General features: G+C 37.9%; 1 protein-coding gene and 2 non-coding genes across 5 annotated transcripts in view; all 3 read right to left on the reverse strand.

The window, feature by feature from the left end:
* Positions 1-987: 987 nt before the first annotated feature.
* The window catches only part of NOP58 (NOP58 ribonucleoprotein), a 49,215-nt gene continuing 36,045 nt past the window's right edge, over positions 988-14,157 (reverse strand). For 2 of the 3 annotated variants that reach the window (XM_032278634.1, XM_032278635.1), the window contains 9 exons: positions 13,847-13,981; positions 12,784-12,929; positions 11,843-11,969; positions 9,309-9,472; positions 7,755-7,889; positions 7,370-7,431; positions 5,196-5,329; positions 1,651-1,790; positions 988-1,265 (listed from right to left, as the gene is read on the reverse strand). In XM_032278634.1, coding sequence (XP_032134525.1) covers positions 1,215-1,265; positions 1,651-1,790; positions 5,196-5,329; positions 7,370-7,431; positions 7,755-7,889; positions 9,309-9,472; positions 11,843-11,969; positions 12,784-12,929; positions 13,847-13,981 — 1,094 coding nt within the window. In that variant the 3' untranslated portion in view covers positions 988-1,214. The remainder of the gene's footprint in view (positions 1,266-1,650; positions 1,791-5,195; positions 5,330-7,369; positions 7,432-7,754; positions 7,890-9,308; positions 9,473-11,842; positions 11,970-12,783; positions 12,930-13,846; positions 13,982-14,157) is intronic. The other variant, XM_032278633.1, reaches the window with a different exon arrangement.
* LOC116552062 lies at positions 11,609-11,692 on the reverse strand. The gene has a single exon (XR_004269187.1). It is a non-coding gene; the product is annotated as a small nucleolar RNA SNORD11 (small nucleolar RNA).
* LOC116552063 lies at positions 12,637-12,725 on the reverse strand. The gene has a single exon (XR_004269188.1). It is a non-coding gene; the product is annotated as a small nucleolar RNA SNORD11B (small nucleolar RNA).

Genomic DNA, 14,157 nt, shown 5'->3' on the forward strand with positions numbered 1-14,157 from the left:
TGTTTGCATACTAAACACGATCACTCAGAAATAAAGATTTCTCTTTGGTATTCTATTGTCCTGCTTTATATGTCACTCCCACTGACACTTTGGTTTTTTTGTTATTTTTCTTTCTGTATTATCACTTTGTACAACCTTTTAAAATGTCACTTCAGGTTGACTAAACAAATCAGGGTCTTAAGAATTATTTTAATGCCAGATATAGGTGATGGGGAGGAAGGCAGCAAATCACACTGCCACGTGTGTACCTATGCAACAATCTTGCATGTTCTTCACATGTACCCCCAAACCTAAAATGCAATAAATTAAAAAAAAAAAAAAAGGAATTATTTTGAGCTGGGCATGGTGGCTCACACTTGCAGTCAGGAGTTTGAAACCAGCCTGAACACATGGTAAAACGCTGTCTCTACTAAAAATACAAAAATTAGCCGGATATGGTAGCAGGTACCTGTAATCTCAGATACTTGGGAGGCTGAGGCAGAATTGCTTGAACCCAGGAGGTGGAGGTTGCAGTGAGCCGAGATTGTGCCATTGCACTCCAGCGTAAAACTCCGTCAAAAAAAAAAAAAAAAAAAGAAGGAAAGAAAGGAAGAAAGGAAGGAAGGAAGGAAAGAAGGAAAGAAAAAGAAACATTTTAGAATTGCAAACAAGTAAATAAAGGTAGGGATACTGTCTCCCCACCCTTCTGAACAGATACTAAGAAGTTTTGCTCACCTAATATTAAAATTTGAGTAAGAAACAAATCTTTATTTAAATAAATAGGCAGAAAAAGATAGAAAATAAAGTAATTCAAAAAGGCAAGAAAAACACATTAGACTGGGGTTCTTAAATTAGTCCACTTAGTCACTGCCTTCCAAAAGATTGTTTCAAATTAACCATTAACAACTCTCACTTTTCAGTTATATTTATCAAAACAATATCATCATCACATGTCAAACTATAAAAGAGCCAAAGATTCTCTATCCAAGATATAAAGAGATCACAAAATTGTCTTAAAATACAAAGAATATTTTATTTGTATTATCAAAGACTCTAAGAAATGATGACATAAGGTTAACAGTTGATGTCAAGACACAAATAGGTTTGAAGTTACAGATGATAAATCACTTTGTTTCACTGAACTGTCCCTTGATTATGTTAGAGAGCATCCCTGGTATGCTCCCAATGGAATCTTAAGCATGATGCGTCCAGGTGACATAACTGTAATTCCTTTGTTAGTCCTCATTATCTCTCTTTTTTTTCTTTTTCTTCTTTTTCTCTGGACTCTGAAAATAGCCAATAAGAATGCTTTCAAAGAGCTGTAATTGTATGGTTGAGTAATCACTTTTCTTTATAAAATGCAAAATCAATCTGTTTCCCTTGAAAACAAATTCAGGGAAAAGATTAAAAGACAAGACATAAAACCTCACCTATAAAAGTAAGCTTCAGCAAATCTTTTCCCCTCAATGCAAACTCAATTTTTGGTAATAAATTCTAGATTTGGGAAATGGCCTTTTACTATACAAATACAACAAAGCCATTTCACTTTTACCTCCCCATCAATGAAAACCATTTTTTAAAATGCCTGCTCATTTCTGATATAGAGGATAGTAAAATATGGAGAAACTCCCTGTGCCCAGAGAGTACTGATGATTATAACAACAAACATACAGGAATTGTTGTGCTGGTACATGGTTCTTCCTCAGAAAGTGGTTCTTCCTTAATGTGTTTCTTTTTACCCTTTTTCTTCTTCTTCTTCACAGATGTTTCTTCTTCTTCTACCACTTCTTCTTCTTCTTCCTCTTCTTCAACTGAATAGGGTAAATGTAAAGGCATAACAAATTAACACTGTATCAGATCTCACTCCTTCCAAAAACGTTTGAGTCCTAGTTTTTGTTTTGGCTGTCATTCTCATCAACTATCCAATGTTTATATTGTTTTATAATTGGGAAAGTCCTCCTACCACTAACGTTAACAAATGATACAGAGAGACCTCAGAGCAATTTTCTCACAACCATGAAGTCTTGTATAAAAATGAGGATTAAAACAAAAGTCATCTGATCCCCTATCATTTTTGGAAATAGAGTAAATTATATTAGAAATGGTTAAGAGCTTGCACTCTGAAGGCGGCCTGCGTTTATTCTACCTGCTGCAGTCCTGAATAATTTTATTTACCCCTAGTAAAACTCTATATCCTCATCTATAAAATTTAAGAATGTCTTATCTCATTAGATTGTTACTGAGATTTAAAGAGATGATGCACACAAAATACTAAGTATAATGCTTAGCACACATTACAATAAAGACTCAACACATAGCTATCATTAGAAATTCATGACCAGCCAGCCACGGTGGCTCACACCAGTAATCCCAGCTACTTGGGAGGCTGAGGCAGGAGAACTGCCTGAATCCGGGAGGCGGAAGTTGCAGTGAGCTGAGGCGACGCCACTGCACTTCAACCTGGGCGACAGAGTAAGATTCCGTCTCCAAAAAAAGAAAAAGAAGAAAAAAGAAATTCAGATACCAGCTGGGTGCAGTGGCTCACACCTGTAATCTCAGCACTTTAGGAGGATCACTTGAGGTCAGGAGTTTGAGACCAGCCTGGCCAACATGGTGAAATCCTATCTCTACTTAAAAATACAAAAAAATTAGCCAGACGTGGTGGTGCATGCCTATAATACCAGCTACTCAGGAGGCTGAGGCAGGACAATCACTTGAACCCAGGAGGCGGAGGTTGCAGTCAGCCAAGATCATGCCACTGCACTTCAGATGGGCGACCACGGGAGACTCTGTCTCAAATAAAATAAAATAAAAAATTCAGCAACTAAATAATATTTATGCCAGAGGTTGTACTAAACAATTCAAGGCTGGACACAGTGGCTCACACCTGTAATCCCAGCACTTAGGGAGGCCGAGGTGGGCAGATCACCTGAGGTCAGGAGTTCCAGACCAGTCTGATCAACATGAAGAAACCCAATCTCTACTAAGAATACAAAAAAATTAGCCAGGTGTGGTGGTGCATGCTTGTAATCCCAGCTACTTGGGAGGCTGAGGCAGGAGAATTCCTTGAACCCAGGTGGTCAAGGTTGCAGTGAGATCACACCATTGCACTCCAGCCTGGGCAACATCTCACCCTCACTGACCCGCCCCACCCCCCAAAAAAAATTTGAGCAAGGTACGAGAGGCAAAAATATTCCTTTCCCTATGAATCTTTTTTATTTTGGTGGCACAGTAGAGAGACCTAAGTGATACATTATGTAATAGATATTAAAGTGATAAGAATAAAAATAAAGCAGGAAGGGGAATGTTGGAAAGGGGCAGAATATATGGCCATTTTAGACAGAATGGTTGGCAAACACCTAAAAGAGGTGAAGGAGTGAATGATACACTTATCTTTAGGGAAAACATTCCAGGTAGAGAAGAGCAAATGCTGAAGTCCTAAGGCTTTTTAGAGGGTGGGTGGGACAAGTAGATGGATAGTAGGTTCAGTAAATAGCAAGCAGGACAGTATGGCTGGAACAAATTTAGATAAAAAAAAAATAGCTAATGGTGGTTCCACTGGGGCTGCTACTTTCAGGTGGAATTGAAAGGATCTACTGTCAAAGACTAGATTGAGTTATGAGAAAAAAACAAGTCAAGGTTGATGGCCAAAGCAACTAGAATTGTTACATATAGAAGAGCGGGAAGGGGCATGGCGGCTCAAGCCTACAATCCCAGCACTTTGGGAGGCTTGAGGTAGGCGGATCACAAGATCAAGAGTTTGAGACCAGCCTTGCCAACATGGTGAAACCTCATCTCTTCTAAGAACACAAATATTAGCTAGGCATGGTGGTGTCTGCCTGTAATCTCGGCTACTCGGGAGGCTGAGGCAGGAGAATCACTTGAACCCAGAGGGCAAAGGTTGCAGTGAGCCAAGATCATGCCACTGCACTCCAGCCTGTGGACAGAGGAAACTCTGCCTCAAAACAAACAAACAACAATAACAACAACAAAAAGGGGGGGAGGGGATGTGGGATGGAAAATTGACAGATACATTGGAAAAGCTTATTAGATACACAATTGAGGCTACAAAGACAGTTTGGTGCCTCAAATGCTACTGCTAATGGGTTTAGGAATCTTCTTACTTTTCAATAAAAAGAAGCATAAAAGCTAAATAAATTGTTTTCTCTATCAAGTATACTATCCACATTTGCAGATCAAAACCTTTAGACCACTAAGCTCTTTAGAAACTAAGTTAAAGCAATCATTCTGTTAATAATTTACTCTTTTGCAAGACTTGCTAGTATGTGTTCAATAAACACAGGTTCGTCTTTCTTGGTTATGAGAAGGGACAGATGAAAAATTAAAAACAGGCCAGGCGCGGTGGCTCACGCCTGTAAGCCCAGCACTTTGGGAGGCCGAGGCGGGTGGATCACGAGGTCAAGAGATCGAGACCATCCTGGTCAACATGGTGAAACCGGGTGTCTACTAAAAATACAAAAAATCAGCTGGGCATGGTGGAGCATGCCTGTAATCCCAGCTACTCAGGAGGCTGAGGCAGGAGAATTGCCTGAACCCAGGAGGCGGAGGTTGCGGTGAGCCGAGATCGCGCCATTGCACTCTAGCCTGGGTAACATGAGTGAAACTCCGTCTCAAAAAAAAGAAAAAAAAAAAGGAAAAATTAAAAACAAACAAACAAAAAACAAAAAAAACCCCACAGATTCGACTTTTAATGGGGCACCTGCTTATCAACTTCATAAGACAGCCTAGTTAACTGGTAGCACCTATTAGATACTGTAACTATGACAGCCGGCTACCAGTATGTATTCCTTCTAGTCTGCTCCATATAACAAAAACAATGAAGAAAACCACTGTTCCATCAATTCTATATTCATTCTTAACTTTACATAAAACAAAAAATTTTCAACAACCAATTTAGTAAACACATTCGTTTTTTTCTGTTCATTCTCAAAACAGTTCATGTAGTAGAAACTGAAGTACTGGTAGTTTTAGTAAAATACAGTAAGTTGACTATGCTTCTCACATTTCCTCTGTAAAGTCTGGTAAATTTAACAATATCCTAACTATTCCCAGAGAATATAATGGCATTATTAAACACCATCAGCATTCAACAAGTAGTTTTATAATAAAGTGCAATGGCATGTACTTCTAAGACTCATTAAGTCCATAGGTCTTAAGAAATGAGTATTAAATATTGTATTAAAATTCAAACTAACCTTTAACTTTAATATTGGCTTTCTTAGCTTTCTTTTCAGTAATATCATCCTCTTTATCTACCTGTTCTATTTTGCGTTTTTTAGAACAGGTTGGAAGTGTGGAGTCACCAGAAGGATCGTAAGTCTTCACTTCACTGAAAGACCCAAAAAGTTTTAGAAAATCTCTACAAGTATCTGTAACTGAAATAATTCTCAAGAGATAAAGAAAATGCCATTAGATAATACTTACATAAGCACACAATGTTGTTTCATTTTAGTGGCTTTGGGGTAGTATATGAAGACTAATAGTTTCCAAAAGGTAAAGGTATTAGTATTTTTCAAGTAGGTCAATCACATTCAAGAGAAGTGGTGAGCTAAATGAATTCTGATTTAGTAATCAATGTAGTTACTATGGTACAGGAAAACACTCAATCAGCATGGGGGAAACGAAAGGAGAAAATGTCTTTACAACTAACTAGAAAGTGAAAACTGAACCAATCCAACTTTCAGAACACTACACAATTAAATGAAAAAAAGGCAGAACAAAAAATCTAAACCAAGCTTAGTATAGAAGTCTTCATCGTAAGATCACAAGAGAAGAAAGAATACAGATACATACACATGGAAAAGATTTCTGAGAACCCAACATTTGCTTTTGTTCTAATGTAAGCAGAAAGAAAATACTGAAATGAGTGCCTAAAATGTGAACTGATGCTTCAAGTGCATGTTTAAAGTAAAAAGCATTAATTGCAAAGGAACATTGAAAAAATTTGTTCAAAACAAGCTAAAAAATGTTCTGCTTCTTAAGCAGACTTGTAAACTGTATGACTTTAATTTTTATAGGTTAAAGACATTCATAATTTAAGAAACAAGGCCAGCATGGTGGCTCACACCTGTATTCTCAGCACTTTGGGAGGCTGAGGCGGGTGGATCACGAGGTCAGGTGATCAAGACCATCCTGGCTGACAATGAAACTGTTCTGGTTAATTGTGGTGGGGGGAAAAAAAAAAAAAAAAAAAAAACAACTGCTTCTACTAAAAATACAAAAAGTTAGCTGGACGTGGTGGCACGTGCCTATAGTCTCAGCTACTTGGGAGGCTGAGGCAGGATAATCACTTTAACCCAGGAGGCAGAGGTTGCGGTGAGCCAAGATTGCACGATTACACTGCAGCCTGGGCAACAGAGTGAGACTCTGTCTCCCCCAAAACAAAAACAAAACAAAACAAAAAACCAAAAACCCCCCATGTTTGTCAACTAAAGACAATAAATTACAGACTGTAAATATTGTAGTATGTATGGCCATTGCCGAAAGCCTAGAAAATGCAGAAAAAAAAAAATGTGAATGCTCACAGAAACACATTTGGCTTCTTTCCAGAAAATAGAAAAGTAATTATATTTAAATATGTGTTTATAAATGGTAATGTTACTATATATTACCCTCTTTATCCACTAATAGCATAGGATTTTACTATTAACATTCTTGAAGGATTATGAGTCCTGAAAAGTATAATTTATTGGGCTAATGACTAGGAACATTTTGAAGAATCTCGATACATACATACTGTGAAATGGCTTCCCAGAATAGCTATGCCATTTTACTTCCAACGTGACAACCTCACCAGCATTGAGCATTACCTCAAATAAATAACCCAAATACCCCCCACATACAAATATTTCATTAATTTGATAGTTAAGTTTGAATATTTTATCATGTCTCAGCCATTTTTAGACATGTTTTCCATCTTTATACTTTTTACAAAATAGTTTTCTTTAGGGATTAACTCTGAATGAACTTTTTGATAAACAACATATTAGAGGAACTTTAGATTTTAAAATTTACTATCAATGAAAACTAGAAGTGAATATGGAAAACTAAATGGCAAGAAAAAAGGGTGTACAACATGGTAACTACAGTTAACAACAACGTGTTATATTGTTGAAAATTGCTAAGTAGATTTTAAGGTATCCTCACTTCAAAAAAAGTAATACAATGCATGTCAATGTGCTTGATTTAATCATTCCTCAATGCGCATGTTTTCCAAAAGTGGCATGTACACAGTTAAGATACACAATTTTTGTCAAATAAATTTGAAAAACCTAGGGGCACATCAAGGTGAAGTTCATAATAAAAACTGCTGTCAATAATTAACATTTTAAAAAAATTATTCACTCCACCCTCACTTGAATGTACTCACCTTTTGTGTTCATATTTTTCTGTTTTTGCTAATGCCTTTCCTGTTCCACTTATTTTTCTTATCTAAGAAGAAAAAGAAAAATTACAAATACAATTCTAAGCCATAATCTCTTTATAATATACTACACAGTCTAGTCAATCAGTGGGCCAGCAAACTGCAACTTCTGCTATTTTTCGTTTTATTTTAAATGGCACATCCTAATGGCAAACGCTGTTGCACACAACAATTCTTGGTAAATAAGAGCAACTCTTAACAGCAGGCACAGTAAGAATACTTTAGACATACTAATGTTTCATAAAACTGTTTAGCAGATGAATTCCATAAATCTAGTCATATTAACTTTTGACAGGTAATACTTTTGCAATATGGATAATGTGGTTCTTACCCCTCTATCTTCCAAAGTTCTCAACCTGGCCTCTAATTTGGCTCTGTTCTCAACTCCCATTGCAGAACTGGAATCCTCACCGAAAGCATCATAACGGATAGCCAAAACAGTTTTGGCTGCCAGCATTCGAGAAATCTAATAGAAAAACCATGAAGAACATACATTCCATGTTCAGATGTAAGGTCCTCAACAACTTACTTACTCATGAGACAGTTTCAGCAAATCACATTATCATTTATTCTAGAATGTTTTAAAACAAGGAGTTATAGAAGTATTAAGAATCATACAATTCAATCACCCATCATATTTCAACCTTTGCCACAACCTAATGGCCATACATCAGCACCAACACTTCTGTGGTTGAAAAGATTTTATAGCAATTCATGTAAAATAATAGCTCAAACTTTTTTTAATTTTTTTTTAGACTAAGTCTTGCTCTGTCACCCAGGCTGGAGTATAATGGCATGATCTTGGCTCACTGTGACCTCTGCTTCCCCAGTACAAGCTATTTTCCCTGCCTCAGCCTCCCAAGTAGCCGGGATTACAGGCACGTGCCACCATGCCTGGCTGATTTTTGTATTTTTAGTGGAGATGGAGTTTCACCATGTTGTCCAGACTGGTCTCAAACTCCTGTCCTTGTGATCTGCCTGCCCTGACCTCCCAAAGAGCTGGGATTATAGGCATGTGACACTATGCCTGGTTTTTTTTTTTTTTAAAACATTTTTAAACTTTAGTTTCTACTCAGTGACATTAGTTCTCTGCCTTGAGATCATTCAGAACAAGTGCATCTTTAACCCATAATAATCTTAAATATGCGTGGGTTCTTTTTTTAAGTTTATTTTATTGAACCCTTTATTATCTCTACCACTCTACCCTAGATTTTACCAAATTTCAGTTTACTTCTGTTAAACTACACATCATTCAAAAAGATTGAAAGTACTTAACTTGCCTAAGCCTCAGTTTCACTATCAATAAAACAGAGATACGTACATCTCATAAGGCTATTACAAATTTAGGCCAGGCATGGTGGTTCATACCTGTAATCCCAGCACTTTGGGAGGCCAAGGCGGTGGACCATGAAGTCAGGAGCTGGTAACATGGTGAAACCTCATCTCTACTAAAAATACAAAAAGCAGCTGAGCGTGGTGGCACGTGCCTGTAAACCCAGGCTTCGACTGTTGGTCAGGCTGGCCCAACTCCTCATCTCAAGTGACCCGCCTCAGCCTCCCGAGGAGCTGGGACTATAGGTGTTCACACCATGCCTGGATAATTTTTGTATTTTTAGTAGAGATGGGGTTTCTCCATGTTGGTCAGGCTGGTCTCGAACTCCTGACCTCAGGTGATCCACCCGCCTCAGCCTCCCTAAGTGTTGGGATTACAAGCGTGAGCCACCGTACCCGGCCACAAAATGCTTTTTATATAACTCACCTTTCTCTATTTAACAAGAAAGAGACAATACAAAGATTTAATATGTACTATAGAGAAGAAAAGTGGTTATATTATTAAAAAGTCCAACCTCAGAAAAACAAAAAAACAAAAACCATGTTAACACACCTTTCCTTTGTGCTTGGGACTTGTCTGGCCGACGAGGGACGCATGATAAATGAGACCATACTTAGGAGTATCCCGTCTAGATTTGAGGGCTCTGAAAAGTGCCTTTTCTGCTCCAAGAATTTGAACTGTAGAAGCTGCATGCTTGGCCAAATTCAAAAGAGAACCTACAAAGAGAGAAAGTTACAAAGAATGCACTTCCAAACATCTGAATGTTCCATGTACTAAAACAAAAGACCTATAGAATTATTATACCCAACATAATAAAATAAAAATCACATATAATATAGAATTCTTTAAGCCAGAATTCCCTAAAAAGCCTGATGTTTCGTTTGTAATTCCTTCATCAGCACAACCAGGTTTGTGATGAATGCCTAGGGCAAACTGAAGGTTAAGCTTTTTGGCTCAATGTTTCCACTCACCCCAGAGACGGCAGTACTATTCTATATTCCATTAGTATACTACAGGAGTAACACAAATATGTCACACACAAGAACACTAATCTGGACTCTGCTTTCTGAGATTGTATCAAATATTCTATTGCTTTAGATATGAAAAAGCCTACAAATAAACACATTTATTAGGACATCTCGGTAGCATAACCATATAATAAATTCACAACTTATTTACTCCTGTTGATTCAGCTGTGGATTAGGAAAATATATTCCTAGAAGTATATTAATAGTTCTTTATCTGTGGTTTCACTTTCTGTGGTTTCAATTACCTGTGGTCAACTGCAGTCTGAAAATATTAAAAAGGAAATTCCAGAAACAAACAGCTCCAAAGTTTCAAATCTCTTGCCACCACACTCAGTCCCCCCGAGAACATGAATTATCCTTATCTACCCATTAGTCACTTTCATGGCCCTCTCCACAGTGCAGTATTGCAGTGCTTATGTTCAAGTAACCAATGCAGAAAAATAGTGACACTGGGATATTGTCATAATTGTTTTATTATTATTGTTGTTGATGCCCTACTGTACCTAACTTATAAATTAAACTTTAACATAGGTATGTGTGTTTAGGAAAAAACAGCATATACAGCATAGAGTTCACTACTATCCTCTGTTTCAAACATCCATGGGTGGGGGTTGGGGGCTCAGAATATATCCTCATGGATAGCTGGGGACTATTGTGCTAGTGAGTTATCAACATGCTGCTTAGCTGAATATGTTGTATAGAATATTTCCTGTCAGAAAGCACACTCACCATTAATGAAACAAACTTTACCATGAGACATATTTTTTAAAGTGCAACAAATACATACTTCTTTTTTTGAGATGGAGTTTTACTCGTCACCCAGACTGGGGTGCAATGGCACAATTTTGGCTCAGTGCAACCTCCGCCTCCTGGGTTCAAGAGATTCTCCTTCCTCAGCCTCCTGAGTAGTTGGGATTACAGGTGAATGCCACCAGGGCCAGCTAATTTTTGTGCTATTAGTAGAGACAGGGTTTCACCATGTTGGCCAGGCTTGTCTCAAATTCCCAACCTCAGGCGATCCACCCACCTCAGCCTCCCAAAGTGCTGGGATTACGGGCGTGAGCCACCGTGACCAGCCAACAAATACATACTTCTATTAACGCCTGCCATCGATTACTGCTACAACTTTAGCTGTGTGCATGAAAACAGGTGAAGAAAATGAAATCATCTGATCATTACAGCTGCAGGCACTTGAATGAAACCTTTGATTAATGATGCAGCTAAAGCAATTATGCCAGACTGCATGCAGTGGCTCATGCCTGTAATCCCAGCACTTTGCAAGGCCGAGGCAGGTGGATCACCTGAGGTCAGGAGTTTGAGACCAGCCTGGCCAACACAGTGAAACCCCATCTCAACTAAAAATACAAAAATTAGCCAGGCGTGGTGGCCGGCACCTGTAACCCCAGCAACTTGGGAGGCAGAGGTTGCAGTGAGCAGAGACTGTGCCACAGCACTCTAGCCAGTGCAACAGAGAAAAACTCTGTCAAAACCCCCCCCCAAAAAAACAAAAAGAGTTATGCCATTTTAAACACTGATAGCATTTTAATTACAGCCTAGTATAATATTTCCATACATGTATACAAAGCTTTATTATAAATCGGTGCGGAAAATATTTTTGAAAGTCATACATTAATTACAACCACACATTCAATAGTGAAACTAAGATAATCAATCAACGGTATATATCCTCTATAGTGATTTCTTAAAACTATATTTAAATCTATGTCTAATGAGTTTATTATGAAAATGTTAACTGTTTTATCCTCCTACATTCATCTGATTATTCTAATTAACCTTAATAAACTTCTAACAATGGACCCCCAAGTGTCTCAGAAGAGGTAGTGACTAAAGATGCCTTCATTATCCAAAAGGAAATCAGGCAAACAAATAAAAATCATCATTGAACACTTGGCCCTTATTCATCTCCTACATATCATCTACTTTTGTGTTATTACTTAGAAAATTTCTTTTAATAGCTGTAGTTTAAAGATGTAAACAAAGTCCTAACCAGAAAATACTTCAAACATTGATGTTTACAAATAACATTAAAATCATCACCTGCATGAGCAATAAGCCGCGCTCCAACTAATTCCCCAACCATAACTGTAACATTGGGTGCAATGGCCATCATTCGATTTTGTAGATATTCATAGAGCTGGGTTCGATATTCAGAGATTTCAATCACCTAGTATAAGGAATAAATTAAGTCACAAATATCAGTAAAAACAGTATAAAATTCCTATGTCTAAAACACTGGAGCCCTCAATATGAAAGAGCAGCTACACAACCCTGGCTACATCAACTCTGCCTAACATCGGTTTTCTATAAAATGGCTGTTGTAAGGACTTTGTTATATAACATACATAAACCACTTAGTATACTGCCTGAAAATCTTTTGAAAATTCAAAAGATGGGCCGGGCGCGGTGGCTCAAGCCTGTAATCCCAGTACTTTGGGAGGCCGAGGAGGGTGGATCACGAGGTCAAGAGATCGAGACCATCCTGGTCAACATGGTGAAACCCCGTCTCTACTAAAAATACAAAAAATCAGCTGGGCATGGTGGCGTGTGCCTGTAATCCCAGCTACTCAGGAGGCTGAGGCAGGAGAATTGCCTGAACCCAGGAGGCGGAGGTTGCGGTGAGCCAAGATCGAGCCATTGCACTCCAGCCTGGGTAACAAGAGCGAAACTCCATCTCAAAAAAAAAAAAAAAAAAAAAAAAAAAAAAAGAAAATTCAAAAGATTCTAAGCAATAATTCTCTGCCACCTTAATGGATTTTTGGTTAATTATTCAGATGATGATTATAAATTACTTCCTTTTAGTATGTATTTCCCCTTTTCAAGTATACAAATCATGATGGCATCAGATGAGGTAGTGACTGAACACCTTCATATTTACGTTATCAGGGAACAACGGTAAGTGCAAAAATCATCATTGCCATCAGAAAAATTATTATAGAGCTGGTAGTACCACATCTAGATCCTTTAGGAGTAAAATTTACCTGGGTGCAAAGATGCAGAATATTGCAAATATCTTCTTCTGAAACCTCTGTTCCCATTGATATCTCCGCAGCTGCTTTCACTTCTGCTTCAACTTCTTCTGGTAGGAACTCGGAAAGTTTGGCAGAGGCATAGTTCTTCCTATCGCCTATGGAATGTTTGCAGAGGATGAGGGAGAATCACTCTTCAACAAATTATATAAAATCCAGCAAATAGTCAAAAGAAAAAGTAGAAAGCCAATGAAAAGGATGCCTAAACAAAACAAAAAAATGAAGAAGTTTGACCTAGTATAATAGTTTTTCCTCTTTTAAGGGTTTGAGTTTAAGAGATAAAATTTCTCCCCACCACCTTCCTCCAAAAAATAGAGTAAAAGCTAAATAAAGATATCACAAAACTCATTTCAGAAAATAAGTGGCAAATATTTAAAAAGACAGGACTAATAATGTCACAGCTTTTATACTGAAGCTGAGGCCAGTAATTAGTAAGCCAAGTAAGCCACTATTTATCAACAATCAAACTCCTTTGTATGTTAACAGTATAGACAGCGATATGGCTATTTAGTATCAGGTACTAATGTCATACTACAGGCCATCAAAATCTAAGTTAAAATTCATTTTGTTTCTTAAATTTAAGACACTAAATTGCTACACTTCCCAAATACATAGAAATTGCAAAAATCCTGGGAATCTTGCTTAACAAAATGCTGTAACTCATGGTTTAGGATGCAATCAAATTCCTTTTTTTGGGACAGAGTCTTGCCCAGTCACCCAGGCTGGAGTACGGTGGTGGGATCTCAGCTCACTGCAACCTCTGCCTCCTGGGTTCAAGTGATTCTCCTGCCTCAGCATCCCAAGTAGCTGGGGTTACAGGTGCCCACCACTACACCCGGCTAATTTTTGTATTTTTAGTAGAGATGAGGTTTTACCACGTTGGCTGGTCTCAAACTTCTGACCTCGTGATCCTCCCACCTCAGCCTCCCAAAGTGTTAGGATTACAGGTGTGAGCCAGCATGCCTGGCCAAATTCATTTACTTTCAATGACTTAAAGGACAAACAAATTACTCACCAACTTTCTGTAAACACTTGCAGTATGTCAAATTATCTGAAATAATTTTTCCTAATTCAGGGAAATGCCAGCCATACCATTCTCTACATCGCATAATGTAGTTGTTTAGTTCTTTATCCAAGTCATCTAACAAGGCTGTAGATTAAAATGAAAACAAAACAAAACAAACAAAAAACAAAAACCACAGGAACTTAAGAGATTTATTGTGGTGAAATATACATGACATAAAATTTAACACTTCAACCATTTTTTTTTTTTTTTTAGTGGAGTTTCACTCATGTTACCCGGCTGGAGTGCAATGGCGCGATCTC

This window comes from Sapajus apella, unplaced genomic scaffold (assembly GCF_009761245.1).
Source record: "Sapajus apella isolate SASKATOON/1434 unplaced genomic scaffold, GSC_monkey_1.0 scaffold10, whole genome shotgun sequence".
In the NCBI taxonomy this organism is placed as follows: Eukaryota; Metazoa; Chordata; class Mammalia; order Primates; family Cebidae; genus Sapajus; species Sapajus apella.